This window comes from Aulonocara sp. 'chitande type north' Nkhata Bay, linkage group LG2 (genome assembly GCF_057382095.1).
Source record: "Aulonocara sp. 'chitande type north' Nkhata Bay isolate Kocher_YH1m ecotype deep benthic linkage group LG2, A_spYH_male_GT1.1, whole genome shotgun sequence".
In the NCBI taxonomy this organism is placed as follows: Eukaryota; Metazoa; Chordata; class Actinopteri; order Cichliformes; family Cichlidae; genus Aulonocara; species Aulonocara sp. 'chitande type north' Nkhata Bay.
This window is the reverse complement of record NC_141345.1, coordinates 16,947,653-16,969,283: the sequence shown is the minus strand read 5'-3', so window position 1 is coordinate 16,969,283 and position 21,631 is coordinate 16,947,653. Positions and strand designations below refer to the sequence as shown.

Genomic DNA, 21,631 nt, shown 5'->3' with positions numbered 1-21,631 from the left:
TTTTTTAAATGCTACAGTTGAATGGGATTGTGTGTCCTTTTACATTGCATCCACAATTTTTTCCCACCTATCGCCTACACTAGAGAAATGGTAGTAAGGCTTAGGTTTGCACGGTGGTGGAAGGATGATGATTTGGGCTTGTTTTGGAGGACACCTTGCAATAATGGAGTAAAGACTAACTCCTCTGCAAAACAAGGGACCAACAATCAAATGATCTTGGTTCTGTTATCAAACTGCCCGCATGCTAAGGTAAAATAAAAAAAACAGCCAGCACTAATTGAGGAAGATCGACCTTTATTTATTGAAACTGCTTGCATACAAAATATATTGCACTATAACCAGACATGTCAACCCAAACATCTTAAATGCTAGTAGTAGTATGTACAAAAGAAAAGAAAAATGCCCAAAAAGTGCACACAAGGTTTTACAGCGGGTTTTTTTTCTCTACCCTGGTTGAAGTATCTACAGATTCTCTGTGTGTCTTCACTTCCTGGCATAATATAGTTGAACAGCCAACAATGTGCCTAGATAGTATTTGCTTATGTATATACATTCTGCAAATAAATGTCTGCTGACATGTGCTGTGGAATAGCAACCAACAACAATGACAATTTTAGGTCTCATCTCTTTAGATGGTTCCCCGTAAACCATGCTGCAACCCCAACGTGACGGGTCCATACTTTGGTCACGTCATTGCCTTTGTACGTTAAACTGTTGCTGTAAGAGTAAGAATCCACACCAAATGCACATCAAATCATCTAGATCCCCTCTCTATCAAGAAAAAAAACAAGGTACCACCAGACAATCTGCCAGAAAACATCCTCAACACAGCAACGTTTCACAAGAAAAACTGTCCAATACTTGTATTGTTGTATTTATGTCAACTGACAGTAAACTTTCAATCATGCCGTTTCTTTGTTGTCCTGTAAGGCAGAAACCTCCAGTGAAAGTTATTTCTGCACTCAGTTATTAACAGTCTATTTGCAATGACAATGCTAAAAAGATTGAAAATGTCACAAGCAGACAAACCTCCATCCCAAACCCACTAGGCTCACATTTTGAAACTTCATGTGGGTTAACAGCTTTTTAGGGAGGCATTTTAAACCCCACCACTGAAATTTAAACTGGGGTGTCAAACAATGTACAGTGCATCTTTACAACCTATACGGTTCTTTTGATTAATCTCTAGGAATCAGTGCCACTGAGGTGGACACAGTGAAGAGTTTCTAGTCTTAAACGTTCTTTAGGGACTTCACATATCACGCAAATCTGTTTCTAGGGAAACATTTCTGATGCCTCATCCCTTGTGACCACATGTGCAGTGTTTCCCATGGCTAGATACCACGTATCAGGATACTCACAGTGAGTTGTTTCCAATGCAAGTCACTCAAAAACCACAGAACTGAATAACAAGGCCACAACCAGTAAGTTGTGGAAACTTGAACGTAAAGGCTTCCTTAGTACCATTTTTCCAATGACCCAAACTGGTCAGCATGCAACAGTCCTTTACTGCTTTTTTTTTTTTTTTTAAATGTACATTTTCCACAGTATATAAGCCTTGGTTTCAAACTATAGTTTGTTAGTAATGCCCCTAAAAAGGCAACCAAAGCATGAAAAAAAAAACAAAACTTCAGCTCTCCCAAATGTAGTTTTCGGTCTGGAAATTAAAAACTTCTACTCTGAACTTTGTGTTAGGAGGCACAATAAAATACACCAACAAGCAGGTTGTAGCTCACACAAAAATGCAAAGAATTTCATTGTCACTGGTGCGACGGTGTGAAAGTAGGACATTTGTAGACTCAATACAATTTTTTTTTTGTCATTTCAAAGAGAATCAGCTCTTGCAAGAAAAGTCTTACCTGTAAATTTATGAAAACATTACAGTATTTTAAAAGAAAAAGAGGTTAAGGGAATCCTAACAAAACTCTCATTAGTCATTTGGGTCTCTGTACATAAAAAGATGACAAGTCCAGGGTATAAGACACATTTACTGGCTTTAAATTAAAGGGAAAATCCACATTAAACATGAGTTACTTCAGTTACAGAAGGAGGCAAGCTTTTACCAAAGCTGGTACATGCTTGTAGGTAGACCAATGCATCCTTTATGGGAGAAAAATAAACAAAGAGGTGATTAGCTTAGCATGGCATTATGCTATGGGGTAAACAGCTAAGCAGACTTATGGTCACCCAATAACAAGCTGTACCTAATAAGTTAAATGAATGCTTTTTAATTACCAATTACAAGCTTAATTCACCACATTTTAACATTTCAGTGCATCTTCAGCAACCCTAAAGGCGCCTTTAAACTTTGGATAGAACCTGTGCTTAGCTAGGCTAACCACCTCTTAGCTGCATCTGTTAGCACATAGACATGAGCCTAATGTTGATGGTCTCATCATATTTGAGGACTAACTGTTGATATTGGTCAAGTTCTAGCTAGTTTAACCTCAACCCTTTAAAAAACTGGTGGCTCTTTGGAACACCCAAATAAAAGAAATCAATGGATTAACGCTGAAAATGTACGTATGGCTAAGACAAAACTCAGCCCTAACCTTACATGGTCCGTTGGTGGACTAGTGCAGTGGTCCCCAACCTTTTTTGCGCCACGGACCGGTTTGTGCCCGACAATACTTTCATGGACCGGCCTTTAAGGTGTCGCGGATAAATACAACAAAATAAAACTAGTACCGATACCAATAAAAATAAGATTTATTCATAACACAAGTGAAAAGACCCAGGAAAACCGAATTAACGAAAAAAAAACGATAACAAAATAACGCTAAAAACCGATAAAAAACCCTGAAAACCATACATTTCACACCAGAGTCTCACTCTCCCGGCCCGGTACCAAATGACTCACGGACCGGTACCGGTCCGTGGCCTGGGGACCGCTGGACTAGTGGATAGTGGTAGCTAGTGGTAAACATGGCCAATCATTACCAAAGACCTGAGTTGAAAAATGTCACTGGACATTTTTTAAATTAAATTATGCCCAACCAGACAGGTATACTAAATAATATATTTTGGATGGAGTATCACTATGAACTTTGGTGCATTATTTGGATGGACTTAATTGCTGTTTCAGAAAATTAGTGGACGCATTATAAAAGTAACACAGTGCCACTGAATCAACTAAACACTGTACAGACTAGTCAAAATCAGTCTTAGCAAACCTTCTGTATGTGATTTCAACCATTCATTGTGGATTTTCCCCGTCTGGCAAAAACAAAAGAAAAAACAAAAAACTCTCTTTCAGTAAAGTTGTGCAAAATTATGGACATCTCATTATTAATGAAAGCTGAATGTGACTCAATCCTGCTTGGAGAACACTATTTTTTCCACACGTTAAGTTTATTATCAAGAGTTCTAGCAAACTAAAAAGAAAACAAAGAATATATCAGGATAAGTGCACATTTGAAACATCTTTTCTTAGACAAATAATGACATCATTATATACAGTATGCCATCCTCCCTTCTTTTTCTAACCGTTTTCTTTAAATACAGAAACTCCATAATATTGAAGCTCTACTGACAATAAATGGGTTACTTTCACTCGAGCAATCTGTCGATGCACTGCTGAGAACGCTTACAGAGGAAAAAAAAATGCAACATGGCTGCAGTAAAAGCAAAGGTCCTAACAGATTAATGATAAGTAAAGCCGACAGCCATAATACTTTTTTGTAAAAGGAAAAAATGAAATTCAAAGAAAGCCTGTTTCACGATTGGTTACTTCCTGTGACATTTCCTAAAAAAGGTGAAAGTGGTATCACTGTCTATTCACATACGATGTTATTCATCGCTGGCTTTGCTAGCCGAACTCAGGTCAAGAAGAACTGAGACAAAGCAACACTGATCCAAAAAAAAGAAAACAAACTTAAACTTATCTTTTGAATGTGTCCAAATCTACTGAATGTCTTTTTAAGATCCAAAATAAATAAATGCATGCACCGCAAGACTGAAAAAGTACACCGATGTCTGTTAAAGAGAAGACCTGGCTCAACCTCTGAAATCTCTTCAGCTGCTTTCTCGGTTCGGTGACAGCAGCAGTGACGCTGCACTGGGTCGTCTTTACTGAAAACCCTTTAAAAGGTGTGAGTACAGAGAACATGCCTCTCTTTGGCATGAAAGTAGCCGCTCAGAGTTGATCTCTGCATGTTCCCACAGAAGTAACCGAATCCATTTCAGAAACAAGTCGAACCAGGTCCCGAGCTACAGGCTTACGTTTGTCAACTGCACAAGGTTACAACACCTTCAGTGTGTCCAGACCAGGTGGTTAAACAAGGCAGTTTCCTGAAGTGCCAAAAATCACCCATCTCATAAACGGCCCTTAGACTTTTAGAGGAAGCTCGAGATGCTCAGCATTGTCAGTGACGACCAAAGAGGATTTGCGCTACAGGAGCTGCCGTCTTTATTCATCTGGTCCGTTAGTAACATCTCATCATCCCTGATTTACAAGTCTACGCTGTGATGCTAGCCACAATTAAAGGCACATGTTACACAAAATATAGTTAAGGTTTCCCTGAGCATTCACAGCATTCACATGGATTTGCTCGCCATGACTTTTAACCTCTGGTCATCCCCCAGGTTATTGGTGACAAATGTAGGGTTAGGAACAGGATTCAAAATGTAACCGAGAATGGGTTACCAGTGAGCTGGTGATTACCAAGAGGAGAGAGCTCTTGTTTCTGACAGTCTGGAATTTAATTGAACATACTGTAAATTTATTTTCTGCAGTGCTTATTGATGGTGCTCTTAATAAAAGCAGTCTGTTGGGCAATACCATTACTGCTTTTCTCACCAATAAATCCAGGTCAGTACACCTTAATTCACAGTAAAGTTTCAATCGAAACAAGGCAAAAATGAGTTTAACAAAATCAGAAAAAGAAAGCCTAAATGAATGTGACTGGTTTGCTGGTCCTCCGACCGGCATTCGGAGGTGCTGGTCACCAGGTTTGGTTAGCTTTGGCTAACTGTTTAGAGCCCCTGCTAATCTAAATACGCAATGGCTCAAACGTCATTGTTTAGTAGAGATTGGCACCAATTTTCTTACTGAAATTTTCTCAGACCTTGGACAATTTGATTGCCAATACTTGTGGAACAATTTTTTAAAGGAACAAAAAAAGATTAGGGTATCGTGATCACCCATGATGACGTGGTTTCTTTTAACGCTGTGTGATCTAACTTTATATCCAGTGGATTCTTCCTGGGAAAGTCCTATGCTACTGTAACAACCAGTGGAATAATGTAACCTGGATAACCCACAGCGAACCTGCTACTCCAGATTCAGTGCTAGAAACTAGTGGCGAGATGTTCCAGTGAAATGTGCCTACAAATGCACAGAGAAACCTTAAGAACAGCTTTTTGTTGCTTGTCTTTTACACTGACCGTCACTTTATTCGAACTAATGAGTATTATTTTCATCATAATCACCCACAGGTCCACAGGTACTCTCTACACTAGCCTGTATACAGCACAGCAGTCGCTTTGACTTTAGGACAACTTGACGATGTCAATGACCAACAGCCTCGCTGCAGCCTACATTTGACTCTCGCTATTTAGATGTTTACGGTGAACCTAAGGATCCTTCTATTCAACATATTTACGAAGTCAGTGATCAACTGGGGTGTCAACCGAACAGCAGGTTGGAACACCTCAAGAGCTTGAAGCGATGTCCTGCTTAGTCTTGCTCCTTTGTTGTCTGAAAGCCTGCACTGGTAACACAAAGTTACTGAGCTGTTTGAAGACGAACCGTCTGCTGCTCCGGTTGTTTACGTCAGCGCCTCGAAGAGCTCTGACTCAAAGTAGAAAAGTATCGAGCAAGGTCAGAAAACTGGTCTCACCCTAGAATAAAATACCTCAGCAGGCTACACCGCTGTGCCTCCTCAAAACAATGGAAACCAATGTAAACAGGGTCACACAACCACTCACTCTACAAAACATCCATCTGCAGTATGTTTTAAATGAGGGGTGTAGCGCTGGGTTTGAACAGGCAGGATGAAAAGTTCTAATCTGTTCAGGCCAAATTCAGAGAAATGGAGGAGCATAAATCAAAGGCACAGAGATAAAGACTTTTCACACACTTCAGTGGGTGTGGATGGAAAAGGCTCTGTGATGGACCTCTGCCTCTCAAAGTCAGCTGGGATCAGCCCTAGTCCCCAAGACCCTGAATCAGAAAATCGATGAATCGAAAAATCGATGGATGGAAAATCAATGGATGGAGCATGACTGCTATCACACTGCTCTACTGTTCAAAAACAAGAAGAAAAAAAAAACTAAAAGAAAACATATGTGAACTGAACGGGTCAGGAATAAGATCACCAAAAAGAATAAAACTTAGGCCAAATTTTTATTTTGTCAAGGAAAAACTCAACAGTCTGTCATGTCCTCTACAGTTACACTTCAAATAAGTTTGTCATGGCAAAGTTAAATACAAAGAGTTTCATAAATTAAGAAAAACAAAGTGGTGCGACAGGAGTTAGCTGCTCTAAACGCATCCTGCTTGTCTGAAAGCAAAAGAAATGACTTTAACGGGCATCAAGCCAGGTTTACGTGGACCTAACCAAAATACGCCTAGCTTCAGTCTGCACCCTTCACTGAAGAGGATGAAGAGTCTGGTATAGGATGGTGATTCCTGCTGACAGCTCTTTACAGATGAGATGAATGAGTTCAGGGAGCGTAGTCCCTCACTGTGGACTAACACCACTGCACACATGTGGAGTGTTTATGGTAGACTAATTGTAAACACGCAGGAATAATGCATTTCTGGTCATTGTACAGGAGTGTAACCTTCCTTTGGAAAGGAGAACAGTTCATAACAATATGTACCCTGACACAAACTCATGGGAGTCGCTGTGTTTAAGCAGTTTATGTGCATCAGTGTGCCTCAGATTTATGTCTCTCCATTTGTACATTTCGATAAGTTTTACTGAATCTGAATATCAAGGCAACGGGAAACAAAACACAGGTGACTTCAGAGCTCATGCCTCCCCGTTTGCATTTCATTCTGAAACATGGATGCTTTTAAATGTTGAAAAAAAAAGAAAAAGAAGAAAGAAACAATAACTACGTTAGAAAGAAAGAGAGAAAGAAAGAAAGTCCATAAAGTGCCCTCTACAAACATCATCTTCCAGTCTGAATCCCCATAGGATTGCATGTCATTTAGGTGACACCGAAACGTTTCTGCCCCTTATTGAAAAGATGTGTTTAAATTGATAGTTAACCTCAAAAGTCTCTGTGGAATAATAGAGCTGATTTCCCACAGAGACTCGCTTCTCTGGACAAAACAGTTCCATTATAAAGGATGTGTTGGAGATTTCACAAAACCAAAAATAAAATTTAGACCTGCTGAAAAAACTGAAGCCACCTCCTAAAAGTGTGCTTTTCAGGGAGCGAGGGCACATATTCCATCCTGCTTTCTCCAGTGGCTGCAAATCTTTGATTCCCAACGGCCAATGATTTCTTTTGCCTCATTTTTTTCTCTCACATTAGCAAGTCCAAATGGAGCATCAGTAAACAAACTATGTTGGTTTAGTGGGGCACGAGTATGTTTGGTGTTAATGGTTGTTTGTGAGATGAGCTTTAGTCTAATTCCTCCTCTTCTTTCATCCAGAGAATGCGCAGGAGATACAACACCAGTCAAGAACAGACCAGACCAGCAGATACAAGATCACCTCCAGCCTAAGACTTCACTACTGTAAACACTTCCATGCTGATGGAAATATGTGTATTCTTGTGTTAGACAGAGACAGAAAAGAAAAAGCAGAGACTGAGACTCTACGATGTTCTGTGATGAGTTGCCTGTGTGTGTGTGTCTAAGTGAGACGGTCCTCCAGTGGGGTATCTACGACACTCCGTTCACCAGCGCGGGAGCGTCCTGTTTCTCCTTCTTCATCCCTCTGTCTCTAGTAGGTCTCTGATGATGATGGCGGGGCTGTCCCTCGCCGCTGCCACTGAGACTGCCCTGGGACGAGGACGGACCGCCTCGGCCACCTGAGGAGTGCTGCACGCTACGCTCGTTGTTCCCGTCCACACGAATCTGCGGGTAGAAAAATAAAGAAATCCATAAGAGTCTGGCCCCACACTACACAGCTAACTTTCCCTTTACCCTCGGTGCAGCCTGCTGCGTGCTTTTCATATGGCACCAAATAGCAATAGCAGTCACCTCAAGGTGCTTTATATTGTAACAGTATTATGAGAGAGAACCCCAACAATCCTATGAGCAAGCAGTAGAAACAGTGGGAAAGAAAAACTCCCTTTTAACAGGAAAAACCCATCAGCAGGACCAGACTTAGGGAGGGGCAGCACCTGCCTCAGTCCTCCCTGCACCAGGTTATTTATCCGTTTGGTTTCAGCCTGGTTATTTTAGGTTTTTGTATGGCAATTCTGTTTTTTGTTTTATTTGGTTAATAAACTGTAGAAATGCATCGTTCACAAAAAGGTTATTATAAAATAAAAGTAATAGAAATTATATTTTGCCTGTCCTGTAAAATATTTTGCATCTCAGTAAATCCACTACTAGAAGCAGAGGAGGAGCATTCAGGAGGGTCAGACTAAAGAAAACGAGTTCTTCTCTGAGACAAAGCTGAGAAACGAACAGTGGTTTATACTCTGTTACTGTGTATGAGTCAATGCTAGCTGACCAGCTGTCAACACGAACTGTGTGATAGATAGAGGGCGGACTTCCACCTGTCTCTGCATACACTGATCATTCACACAGATGTCAGTGCTTATCTGAAGCATTTGGTACAGTCCGTTCACAGCTGTACTGAAAATCTGACTTTAATTAGCAGGAACAATGCTATACGCCACAATTTCAGTACCTCTTTCAGCTGACGTGAAAAACAATGATCACCTTGTTATGATGCACAAATCTGCTAAAAGAGCTTTGGTCCTTGTGTTCATGCAGCTGTTATTTAACATGCACCACCCACCTAAAAACTGCTGCAGAACGGGCAAACCCTTATATAGCAGTAGCACCTGAAGGGCTGTAGTGTCCCAAACAGCACAGTATGGTGATGTCCACCATAGTGCAAAAACACTTGATGTAAACAACACAGCCTTCAAGTGTTTCATATCACAATTCATTATAGAACAAGTTTCCTCCAAAAAAAGACCACAAGTGTCCACTGCCAATGTTCCTTAGATCACCTCAGAGGTCCTGTGGGGCAAAAGGGACCACCAACGGCCACCTTAAAATCCCCAGTTAAGCTAACCCACATGTATTTGGACTTTGGGAAGAAGCTGGTGTTTCCGGAGAGAACCCACACAGACATGAGCAAGACATGCAAACACAGAAAGGCCCCAGGTGGATCAAATCCAGGAGATTCTTGCTGTAAGGCAGTGGTACTAACCATCACCCCACCGTGCTGTGCACCTTTACATATGTCAAACCTGCTGCAATCACGAATCAAGCAGAAAGTTAAGTTAGGACTAAATATAGCCCCATCTTAGAAAGTGTCCTACAGTGATGTTCAGTGAGAACAGGCAGGACTTTGAGTGTGTGACAACACAGAGAGTGTCTTGTTGACAGTTGAGGTTTGGAGTGTTAAACAGAGGGAACATTTGATATGCAGAAAATAGCACTGTTGACTGTGACAGTGGTGTATGGGTAAACAATATTTGCAGAAGAAATGATTCAAAAATTAGTAGCAGTCTCATAATATTTGCCAGTATGCTGAAGTAGCTGGATTGTTTTTGCAAAGCACTGAGAATTCATTAAATAAGCATGGCTTAAAATAGAAACGTAAATAGTTACAGTCAGCCTCAAATATTATTCAGCTGTATTATCTTATCATCGTAAGTGATCTACATCATCTCACTGTAAACAATCATCACCTCCTTTAAATGTCTTGCTTGAAACAGAATTTCCAAACTTTGTAGCTGCAAAATAAAATTAGTGGTCAAAAACTGCAGTTCCTGTAATGGCCACTTGAGGGTGGCTCTAAAAGGGAGCCATGAAGAGTAGAAGGGTGTTGCACACCTGCGGCGTGTTGTCAGTTCTAACTCTGTTCGTTTCCCCACATTTTGTGTGGTTTGTTTGTGCAGGTATGAACACAACATGAATCAGCTAACAGGAGTACGTTACAAGTTTGAGCTACAAAACATCCCATAACTATGTACGCTGATCTCGGGAAGGCACTATAGATGCGCAAAGGTCTGTTCAGCAGCTAGCTGTGAAATGAACGTAAACGCTCTGCGTTCTCCAGTAGTCCAGAGCAAAGCACCTTCTTCCTGTATTTACATTTTTTTATGCACCCGCTCCAGACACATCTGACCAATGAGACGACTGAATGGTCACATGGTTTGTAGTGACGCATTTTATTTCACTTTTTTCTGTGTGAAAACAAACCAAACATCTGATTTGAACCGGAGTAAACAAACTATAGGTGTAAAACTATAAAGACAGATGTAGTTTTTTTCCTTTTAATGACCACCAGGGGTGACAGATGTGCCTACAAAAAACCCTGGTCCTACAGATGACTGAAAAATATCCTTGAACACTTTCCTGATGCTTTAATGGATTTAGTCACTCATTTCAGGTCATACTGAATTTAGAATACTTGAATTTTTTCTGCATTTTGGCCGTTTTTTTAATGCCAGAAAGAAGGATCAATCAGGGCATGCTCACTGAAAAGCATGTTTACAGAATTTTGAGGAGCGTTTCAAAGATATTAGACTTTAAACAATGACATGAAAATAACTTGGCAGCAGCTGTTTGTGACTGTTACCTGCAGAGTGTCTTCTTGGCCTCTTGTCTTTGAGTCTCTGATGTGACGAGTTCTCGGCTCGTTCCACTGCATGTCTTCACCTAAACCAACATTAAAAACAACAAGTTAGCAATCAAAGTTAGCCACAGTCATGTAAACAATCTTCGCATGGCTCAGTAGACTCAGTCTTAGGTGACCTACCTTTTGCCAGGTAAAAATAGGGTGAAATTTGTGTACATCCTAATTAGATTAAAGTTGGGAGAAATAGTTTCTTTCAATATAAATATGGATCGTTTTGAAAAGAAAACTCATAATGAGAATTTATTTGCACAGGAGGTCTGCAGAGATCTCATGATGTGATTTATTTCCGTTCTTTAGGCCATAATTTGATGAAAAGCATCTCAAAATGTTATTTCTTTTGAGTCATTACACACCAACTTTTTTCTCTTTAATCGTTTTCATATTTTCATTTTTTCAAATGAAAATAAATTCCATTCATTATTATCTGATTAATAGAAACATTTAGCAAGCTTTTGCATTGATAATTTTTTAGACAAAGTGTAAATGCTCCAAAAATGGGCTGAGAAAAATCATGGAATGAGATAAGAGTCCTGTGAAAAGATCAAAGACCGCCAATGATAATTAACACTCACCTTTATATCCTCCCCCTCCTCTTCCTCTCCCTCCTCGTCCCCTCAGCCCACCGCCGCCTCCTCTCTTCCTCCCATCTGTCCGTCTGGGCAGGGTCCCACCTCCTGTCATTAGCTCCTCCGTGGGGGCCAGCGACCAATCGCTGAGCTCGTCTCTGTGGTCTGACTCTGTCTCTGAAGCGTTGGATGCCTCAGAGTTGGTGCCTGGGGGACCGAGGACAAAGTCCAACCTCATTTCGGCTGCCTCGGAAAGACAACACAGACTCAACCTTTGATTAATTGCCGTTTCATAATCAGATCATCGCCTGGGGAAACGTTTTTACTGAAATATCAGATGTCCAAACACTTTACTTCAATATGAAATGAAATCACAAGAACATAAATCTATGGCCGAGAATCTGCTCGTTTGCTTTGTCATTGTGCCTTTTACATCTAAACCAAACAATCACAGGAGACTTTCTCCTATACGTACTTCTGTTAAAAAAAAAATCTGGTAAAAGGTGAAAAATTGATTACAATTTTTTATTTTAAAAAAGTAGAAGCTCTGACACTTTTATAAAAGTAAGTAGCTCTTTGGAGGATACTGTTACCAGCTGATGGGTGACTTTACCTCCATACCTAAACAGAAGAATTAGTGTAGTCAGCGGCTCAAGTGGGATTTGTCTGGTGAGGAAACCTAAGGTTGGTTGTAGTGGTGCAGCGTAGGGAGAAGAATCACTTAGAAATAAGTAACAATAGTCTTTGTTCAGAGCTCCAGTACATTTTCTTTGTGTGCAGGCTGCTCAGAGTCGATTTAAACAACTGAATTCATCAAGATATAAGCTGATGCTTGATTTAAATGTCCTGTCTATCAAATGGCAATGAGAAGTCCTCACCTTTAAATATAACCTCTGTTCATCTTCCTCTCCTGTCTTTCTCATCTTTCTCTGAGTGAAGTTAACTGTAATTCTTTTATCTACCTGTGAAATACAGCAGCTGGACCTGTAGCTAGCAACACACTGTGTGACAAACTGCATATAAACAGTTTATGCATTAGCTGATTGAAACGTTGCATCTGAAATCAGCTGCCACTTAAAAAAACATTACTCCTTTTAATGCAGACTATGTTTTATTGTTCCCTCCATTTAGGTTCAGATTGGTTGAATGTTTAAAGGTGCTCAGCAACATAAAGTAATTACTTCCCTCAAATGTGTTAGACCTAAAGTAATGAGCCAGTTTTCCAAATTCAAGGAGCAGAAAGTACAGATATTTATGCTAACATGTAGGGAGTAAAAAGTTGTGATAAAAATAAATACCCAAGTACAGATACCTGAAAATACTAAGTGCAGTAACAACGTAACAAATTTTACATGAAACATCTGCAGCTGACTGACTTGAGAGTACATCAGCTCTTGTAGTTTACCCGCAGTAATATAGATGCAGTAACTATCAAACCTGAGGCAAAAGCAGCTCCTCCTCCTCTCCGCCCTCGTCCACCTCTTCCCCCTCCTCCATAGGGCTTTCCTCCTCCCCCTCCTCGGCCCATCCCGAGCCCCATTCCATTATCGAACACGTAGGTTTTGTCTTTAGGGTTTCGGGGCCCTGTCCCCCCCCCTCCGCCTCCACCGCCTATCTGTCTCAGCTGCTCATCGATCTGTAGACGCTCCAGTCGCAACTGGTCCACCTCCTGTGGACATGAACGAAAACGTCACAGAAGGTCAACAATGAAAAGAAAGAAAGTATACTTTATTGATCCCTGTGGGGAAATTCCTCTCTGCATTTAACCCATTCACTCAGTGAAGCAGTGGGCAGCCATTGGGCACCCGGGGAGCAGCGTGTAGGGACGGTACCTTGCTCAGGGGTACCCCAGGGTAGCCGTTCAGTGGATTCGAACCACCGACTTTCCGGTCATGGGGCCACCACTCTACCTACTGGGCCACCACTCTACCTACTGGGGCCACCACTCTATCCCTGCCTGACCACATCCTTTAGCTCCGTTTTGATGTTTGGTTGGTAGAAGATGACATCACTGAGGACACAAACCTTAAGGTAGTTGAGGTGATAGTCTAGTAGTACTGTTGCATTGGAGATGCTTTCCTTGGTTCCCACAAACACAAATGGCACCATTCCCTGTGACAGAGGAGGACCAGGAGAGTTTGAATCCTCTTAGTGATTGAGCTCTAACACTGCTGTATTTACTGTGATGATTTTTAATGCAGCAACACGACGCAACTTTCTCTCCCTACTGACCTCATCAGCAGCTGCTGCCGCTGCCGCTGATGGTTTTTTGTCGTTCTCAGGCTCAATACGAACCCGAACCACACCGGACTTGTCAACCACCTCCTGAATCAGCTTGCCGTTCTTGCCAATCACCTTCCCTGCATGAGAAAAAACATCAGTCTCACTCTGGCTGAACTTGAAACTGGATTAAATCAAGTAAAATAAAGGTACCCGATGATTCATTTCTTTGTCTCGGTTGAGCGACTTTCTCACCTACTAAGTTCCGGGGAACTTTGATGATATCTTCAGAAAACTCCAGGAAACTTCTGGCTATACGGACAGCATCCTGGTCCTTCCATGAAATACAAAACAGGCATACTTACTTTTGTTTGTGTTTTTTTACCCCATGCTGGTCTGTTAAATTTGTACCCACTTAACATTAATGAGGGCAAGCTCTACATATCTATGTCTCAGCTCATTTGTGTACAAGTAAAGCCCTCCTACCTCTCCGTATATGTGGAAGGTGCAGGTCTCTTCGTCCAGGTCTATGTTAGTGACTCCAGGAACTTTACGCGCCTGCTGAATGTTGGCCCCGTGAGTCCCAATGGCGAGACCCATTAAATCGTCCCGAACAGCAAACTGTTCATGAAACCGAGATGCCAGCTGTCTGGAGCTCTGAAGAAATGCACATCAAAAAAATTCATTAATTAACATTTAATAAATTCCACAAAAGAGCAAAGAGGGTGTGTAAGTTTACTGAAAAGAAACCCTTTAAAAACTCTCCATCCCAGGCTGCAAAATGATCCAAACAGTCACATACAGGCTGGAGCTGTGCGTAACCTACCTCCAGCTGTCGGCTGGCCTCTTCGTTCCTCAGCATTAGAGACAGCTTGGTGCGGAGGCTCCTGAAGTGCATGTCGCTCATCATATTGGCCCGCTTTGTTGTGACCTCATTCACCGACTGTAACAATCAAACATTACGCTCATTAATATCATACACGAGTGAGGTTCTGATGTTTTAAGTCACCTATGGATGCACTTCACTTCAAGGTGATGCTATGCAAGGGTCAATAGAGGATATGATTGTGTGAAAATGTAGCACATTAAGAAGAAAAACAACAGTTTGACCAACCAAAATGACCAGCTGCTTTTTCTCTGAGTCGTAGGTGACACTGAACCCTCCCACAGCCTTTTTGAAGTCTTTGTGTGCTGATTCCTTGGAGCACCTGGGAACACAAGAACACGTATACTTTATCATAGTGAAACCAGCAAACAAGTTGCTTAATAAATGAATTTGTCCTCAGTGATAACAGCTTATGGATACATGTACACATACAAACTCTTCTGGGAGTACAGGCTCATATACAAGCTGGAGTAAGTCAAGTTTTGACCGTACAGTTGTGGTCAAGAATGTAACAGTAATCTTAAGCTTTTAATTATTTCTTTGAACGATTAATATTCTAGAATGAAAAGATTGTGCAGCATACAACTTTAATGGCAAATGTGAAATTATTTTGGATTTTCTCTCATGCACACAGGGTCAAAAATATGTATATAGGATTAAATATACAGATGCACCCAGACGAATAGTCGGTTAATTGTCTCAATTCAAGTTGCAACTAAATGTTCGTTTGTCTTATCCATCCCAGAACTAGTTTTGATGTGTTTGGGGTCATTATCCTGTAGGAACACCCAACTATGTCTTTTGAAGTTGAAGAATTTCAGGTATTCCAGCTCTGTAAAACCGCCCTACAGCATGATGACACCACCATGTCTGACAGCTGGTACAGGTCTTAGCCCTGAAAGCCTGATCTTTACTTCTCCAAATATACCTTGTCATTATGACCAAATAGCTCAGTCTTTGTCTCTTCTGACAATAAAACTTTAAAACAAAAGTTTAAAGAAGGCATCTGACTTGTCTACCTGCACAGGTGCAAATTTCCATCATGCTTGAAGGCGTCAATTATAGAGTAGGGGCTTCTTTCTTGGTGATGTAAAACTAGTTTCTCTGCTGATGTTCCAGCAGTCTCAATCTCAGGGCACAGCTGAGCCTTGGCTGTTTCTGAACAATGTAACCAAATTCCTCTCATCTGAGGGTGACGGTTGGGGTCTTCTCCTAGACCTCGTCAAAGTGGTAACATTAAATTGATGCTTCTGGAATTTTTAGTTATTTAGAAATGGCTCTGGAATGGACTTCCTAAACTTTACCAACAAATCAACCAATTTAAATGAACTTGACCAATTCTGCCAAGATGAGCAGTCCAGCTATAATTATGCTAGGAGCTTGGTGATGGCTACCAAAAGCTTCTGGTTGAGGCGCACCTTGCTAAGGGACATTTAAGCACAAGTTAGTGGGTAGTGTATGCATGCTTTTGGCCCCATGTGGATTACAGAAAATCCAAATAATTTCAAACTTGTGCACCAGTCTTTATTCATGCAAGTCAAACTCACATTTGCCGTAGATCTTCGGGTACATCCAGTCGGATCTTAATGAAGGTGTTTTTGGTGGCTGGTTTATTCGGGTTGACCGGCCGTAACCTCTCCAGCGTCACTATCTCATTTAATGTGGCTTCACATGCGGCGTACTCTATTACATAAAACTGGAAACAAAGACAGATCAAGTATGAGCGATCCAATAGAAAAACATCACTTTTTTTCAAAAGTTTAAATAAGTCCCATACAGGCTGGAGCTGTGCGTAAATATTATTAAAAATTTATTTTGAAGAAAGTACATCTGATGGTGGTAAGACAACAGGAGGACAAACAGAGGAAGAGCTTACGTGCACAAAAAATCCAGAGGAAAATGGAAATACAAGGATATAAAGAACATCTGGGGCATATAGTCTGAATTCAATCAGTCATTGAGTTAATGTGTTGTTCAGGATTGTAAAACTCAACCACACACTGACATCTGTCACCAGAGAAATGATGTTACACTGAAGTTAAATATCTGCAGTGAGCTTGATAAAAAGGATTTTTATGAGTACATAACATTTCATGAGTGTAAAATGTTGTTAGTAAACATGGCTGTATTTAGTATTAATAAAGGAAGTTGTGATATTAAAGCATTTAGGATGGAGCAAGTGTCTGGGCTGCGTTTTAGGCAAATTTATCAGAGCCATGTTGTTTCAGTGCTGCTTGGTGAGCCTTACAGATGAACTGGAGCATCTCTTACCTCCCCTTTGACCATGCGAACCTTGGCTAGCCACCATCCACATGGCTCTTTGTCATTTGCCCTAGAATACACCTGGCAGACACACACACACAGTTCATTTCAGAAATAATACCCACCTTTAAACAAAGCTGATAAGAGTAAACTGGCACAGAAACAACTGGACACACTGATACAGGAAATCATTGTGAATAATATTATTAATAAAAATAACAAGTCAGACTAATTTACCAATGATAGAACAGAAAATCTAAGACTATCTAAGGAGCATCACCCTCTTTTTTTAAAATCTTATTTTACACTGAAAATTCAACTCTACTCACTCCGCTCCATGCTATTCCAAACTGCTCCCCAGCTATACCAACTTTGCTTTCCAAACCCACCATGTCTGATGGCAACAATCACTTTCTCACCTCGACCTCATCGCTCTCACTGATCTCCTTGCAGAACCCTGTTGGAGGAGGAAAGCGCACATCCTGGAATGGGATCTGCCGCTCCGGCTGCCAGCTGGGACAGAGGAACAAACACAAAAAGTTCATTTTATTGTTTGGCAAAGAAATGACATATTACACAATGTTATATTTTACTTTACTCACTTGTTTTCAAATGCTACCATGACAGATCCTTCGTGAACATCCTTTACAAAGCCCTGCAAGAGTCACAGAAGTAAATTCAGTTTTGAAATATCTTTGAAATAGTCAGTGTGCAAGTCAAACTGGCATCGACCATGTAAACAGGAACCAGTTCTACTGCTTAAGCCGGACCTTATCCTAATGCTCCTAGCAATGAAACAACCTAAATAATTTCCTTTTCTGGAGTTTGAGCTTTGGGCTCAAGCCAGGTTTGGCTCAGTCTCTCTCTCTCTCGCTGCTTCTACACACAGCTGATGTGTGTGTCATGTGTGTCAAACACTGCAAGTAGGCCATGCGATGCCTAGAAGGAAAAGAGAGCGCTAGAGAGCCTTGCCAATGGGTTGCATTAACCTGGCAAGCTAGCAGTCAGTTGTGGATGAAATGAAGCAAGAAGGAGAGATTCTCAAAACTCCCAAGGTTAAAAAAAAACAAATAAACCAATTTTGACAGGACCTCACTGACCTGTGAGCATGTTTAGGATTGTGACTGACTGAACTGTCTCGCTCAGAAACGAAGTTCAGACTTTAGCAAGAACATTAATCTTGTTAAAACTGGAAAAATACCAAAACACAAAATATGAGGGCAACACAGAGGGTGCATTAGGAGAGAATGTAGTTTAGTCTACTGGCAGTAAACTGCAATTGTTGTACTGCTGTTGAGATTACAATAAAAAAGAGGAATGACTTCTATGCTGCATAAGGTGCAATTTAAAAACGGCAAAATTAAGTTTCTCACTCAAGTGATTTATGGCAGAACCATTTTCTACAATTATTTCTTTAGTATTATTCTTACTTGGCAGATGAATGCACTCATTATTTCTCTTGGCTGTTCATTTCAGCCAAGAGCATATTTTAAGTTTTGCTATAATACCAGAGACAAGGGTGTCATTTTTCAGTTCAACTATCACCAAAAACATTATAAAAATTATTTGCCAACTACACATTTAGTTAATCAACATCCTCACAACAACTAACTAAAATGATTACGTTCAAAACTCTTGATTCATTAACCAAAATTTGAATGCTTATTAACATTGAAATCATGCAAGTGATCTGCAGTAAGATGCAACTCCCTGTGTTGGAGTTATGCTGCCATCTAGCAAAGGTAACTGCTCCGTAAATAAGTCTCCTTTAAAGTGGACCTATTACACTATTCCTTTTACTCGATTACAGTCTACTACACTAGCTTTGCATGATTCACAATTGAAAATAATCCACATTTATCTCTTGCTGGTGCAGCTCAATTCATCTTTAAACCATTTTAGCTCTACTCCTATTAGGCCAACTGTCTGCCAGTCAACCCCTGGCGAACAGCAGGTGGGTGGGGTTTCAGTCAGAACTGTGTACCTAAGATGACAATATTAGGGATATTTGCTCTCAGTGACATCATACTGGGCCAAGAGAAGAACAAACTGCCTAAGTTTTAAGCACTATGAATAAGCCTCTGTGAACACACTGGGCATTTTCTGATGAACAGAAAGACATTTGCCAAAGTCACCCTCTTGTTGTGTATCTGCTTATACTTGTAAGCAGTCACACCTACATCATCTTATTAGATTGATCTACATAAGGTAAAATACATTAAATATAATGGTGGTATACATGTAGGTTATGATAGATATACGGCTAATGAAAGTATTCTTAAGAGTTACCTGGTGGGACTGGATTTTTTCAAACCAGACTACTATCTAACAAAAATTAGCCTAACTTTTCTCATAGCTGTTTGACAGTAAAACTTATCATTCAAGCTATGGCACCAGTCAAATGTTCGGACACACCCACCCATTCATATGGTTCTGTACTTGCTAACAATATGATTGCAACTATTAAAAGAAAGGCTTCTGTTTAGTGCCACACCTAGCTAAAAGCCAAAGTACAGCTGACAGTGCCAACTTCAACTTTCCTACATTCAAAGGAAAAGCCTCTTGATTTGGGAAAGCATACAAGTTTTGAGCACAGCATGAAAGTCTATGGTTTACATGGCAACTGCTGAGCTTAATGAGAGTATGTGACCTGAATCAAGATTAATTCCAATTACTATTTACCCTGATTATACAGCATACTCATAGCATTCATGTACCTCGCATTAATGTGGCCACAACAAAACTATTAGCTTTAAAAAGACATCTGTCAGAACTTTACTTGAGATATATGTCATCCTATATTTACACTACAACAAACCTGACAGCTAAAATAAATAAATAATAAATGTATCATTTTATTTACATTCTTCACCATTCATTGTATTCTTGTGTCCTTGAATTAAACAATATTCAAATGTAAGTAATTATTGCTAATTAGCGTGTTATCCCATTGTACTGCTTATGTTATCTCCCCCACCCCACCCCAGTGATACACGCAGGTCACGGGATCGGATTTATGATCTACTTGTTGCCTGACTGACCCCAAAATCTCTGCAGTCTTGACAAAACAAGAAAACACCTGGCAGCTACGGGCACAATAAAGGTTAGCCAAACCATCGCCCCTGTGTGCTGCTCTGAATTAACTTATTTGACAAAAGCAAAAAACAAAAAACAGCCAACCCATGATTGATTCTGATGTTTGTGAGTCTGCAACCAACCCTTGCACATCACTTTAGGGGTACCATCGTACAGCAGTCACATCAGCGTTACCGATACCGCTAAAACAGCTACCCTGGTTAAGCGTCATTATCACCAATAGTTCACCAATTTATCCACTACCGCTGATGTTAGAGCCCCACCGCAGCGTTAGCTTTGTTTACAGGTTTCAGGTCCCGGTAGACGTTGAGCAGAAGCACCGAGGCCCACATATAACACTGAGCTAGCCCCGTGACACAATTTCATGTTAGTTAGGCTTACTTGGTACATAGTGTGTGAACGGTGGTCACTAAACTCGACAAAAGTCAATAACTTACCTTATAAAAAGCCCCACTTGTCCCTCTTACTTCCACGACTAGTTCCTCCATGACGTAAGTTACTACAGCTCGCTAGCTAGCTAACTACCGATAGCGATGTTAGTAGCTAGCTAGCTAGCTGGCTAGCCTGACGCTAGCCAAGGCAGAGTCGCTAGCTAGCCTAAATACCCTGCCTACTGGATGCAAGAAGAGGCCACGGTAGCTGTGTGTGACCGTAATATTGTTTTCCGTTTTGCACCGTCTATGAATTTTGTTTCTTGCAAATTTGCAAATCCGACTGCATGAAGAAGACGAAACAATTAGCTAGCCAGGTTAGCTTTTAGTAGCTAGTTATGTTAATGTTGTGTGATTAGTGGTGTAGCAGCTACTGCTGTTGTATCTCTCCATGTGACGTCTCCGCTTTCTTCCTCTACTGAAAACTGAGGCTGCTTACTGTCATCCGAGCCTGTTGCTGCTCTCCACGGGTAATAAATAGGAATGCACTTTGATATAACAGGAAATATATCAAAATAAAAATGACCGCTGTGTTTATCCTATGGTGTACCATATTTGAGCTCTAAGAAAAAATGAAAAAATATATTATCCCAACAGCACGGCCCGCCAGTCCCTCCGGGAAAACAGCAAATTTATCCCTCTCCATATTTATCAAGCCACATTTCAACTATTCCACCTTGCTCTTTTTCCTCACTTGGTTTTACAATGTGCATTCACAAACATAATACTGACTATCTTTAACTAACTACTGGAATCTGTTGCAAAGAAGATAAGATAAGAGATAGGATAAGACTTTATTGATCCCACAACGGGGAAATTTTTGCGTCACCTCAGCTCAGGTACAGATATCAGAAGGAAATACAAAAATACAATAAGTACAATCAATGAAAAAAAGTAAGATAATACACCATATACAATGGTAGCATACACAGTATGTGATTATGGATATGGCTGGAAATATGGAAGACATAAACTATATAGCTTGATATAGCTATTGTACCACTACTATTCCTGTTTATAGACATGTACACACACACACGTACACACTAAATATACATATGTATACATATACATACATATATACCTGCACATGTCTATACACATGGAAGGTCCATTATGCATGAAGTGGTGACAGTGGATGTTCACAGTGTCCAGTGACTTATGACATTGTGATTGAGGAGTTATAGAGTCTAACTGCTGTTGGGATGAATGATCTGAGAAAGCGCTCCTTCCTGTAGCGAGGGTGTTTCAGTCTCTGACTAAAGGAGCTGCTCAGCCCACTCACATACTCATGCAGTGGGTGATGTGGGTTGTTCATGATGGATGTCACCTTTACTAACATCCTTCCCTCACCAACCACCTCCACAGACTCCAGGGGACATC

General features: G+C 40.7%; 1 protein-coding gene across 4 annotated transcripts; it reads right to left on the bottom strand.

The window, feature by feature from the left end:
• Positions 1–277: 277 nt before the first annotated feature.
• On the bottom strand, positions 278–20,884 carry fmr1 (fragile X messenger ribonucleoprotein 1). Of its 4 annotated transcripts, none has more exons than XM_086306032.1 (15): positions 20,688–20,884; positions 17,324–17,376; positions 17,141–17,234; positions 16,731–16,802; positions 16,007–16,155; positions 14,688–14,781; positions 14,400–14,516; positions 14,060–14,230; positions 13,829–13,907; positions 13,586–13,713; positions 13,379–13,465; positions 12,791–13,022; positions 11,360–11,560; positions 10,728–10,807; positions 278–8,035 (listed from the first exon to the last, which is right to left on the bottom strand). In XM_086306032.1, exons 1-15 carry the CDS (start codon positions 20,799–20,801, stop codon positions 7,841–7,843), a joined length of 1,866 nt encoding a protein of 621 aa, XP_086162158.1. In that variant the 5' UTR covers positions 20,802–20,884; the 3' UTR covers positions 278–7,840. The 4 variants fall into 4 exon arrangements, with proteins under 4 accessions (XP_086162158.1, XP_086162168.1, XP_086162177.1 ...); XM_086306042.1 differs by lacking the exon at positions 20,688–20,884 and adding an exon at positions 20,255–20,672 and having other exon boundaries at positions 11,360–11,596; XM_086306051.1 differs by lacking the exon at positions 20,688–20,884 and adding an exon at positions 20,255–20,671.
• Positions 20,885–21,631: the final 747 nt, after the last annotated feature.

What these genes read in the sequence shown, in the direction of transcription:
- fmr1 (XM_086306032.1), bottom strand. Translation starts at nt 20,801, where the DNA reads ATGGTACACCATAGGATAAACACAGCGGTCATTTTTATTTTGATATAT. An exon ending in GTGAGAGCGATGAGGTCGAG is followed by an intron (nt 16,803 to 17,140) that starts GTGAGAAAGTGA and finishes TGTGTCTGCCAG; the next exon opens with GTGTATTCTAGGGCAAATGA. An exon ending in ATCACCTCAACTACCTTAAG is followed by an intron (nt 13,023 to 13,378) that starts GTTTGTGTCCTC and finishes TCATGTCCACAG; the next exon opens with GAGGTGGACCAGTTGCGACT.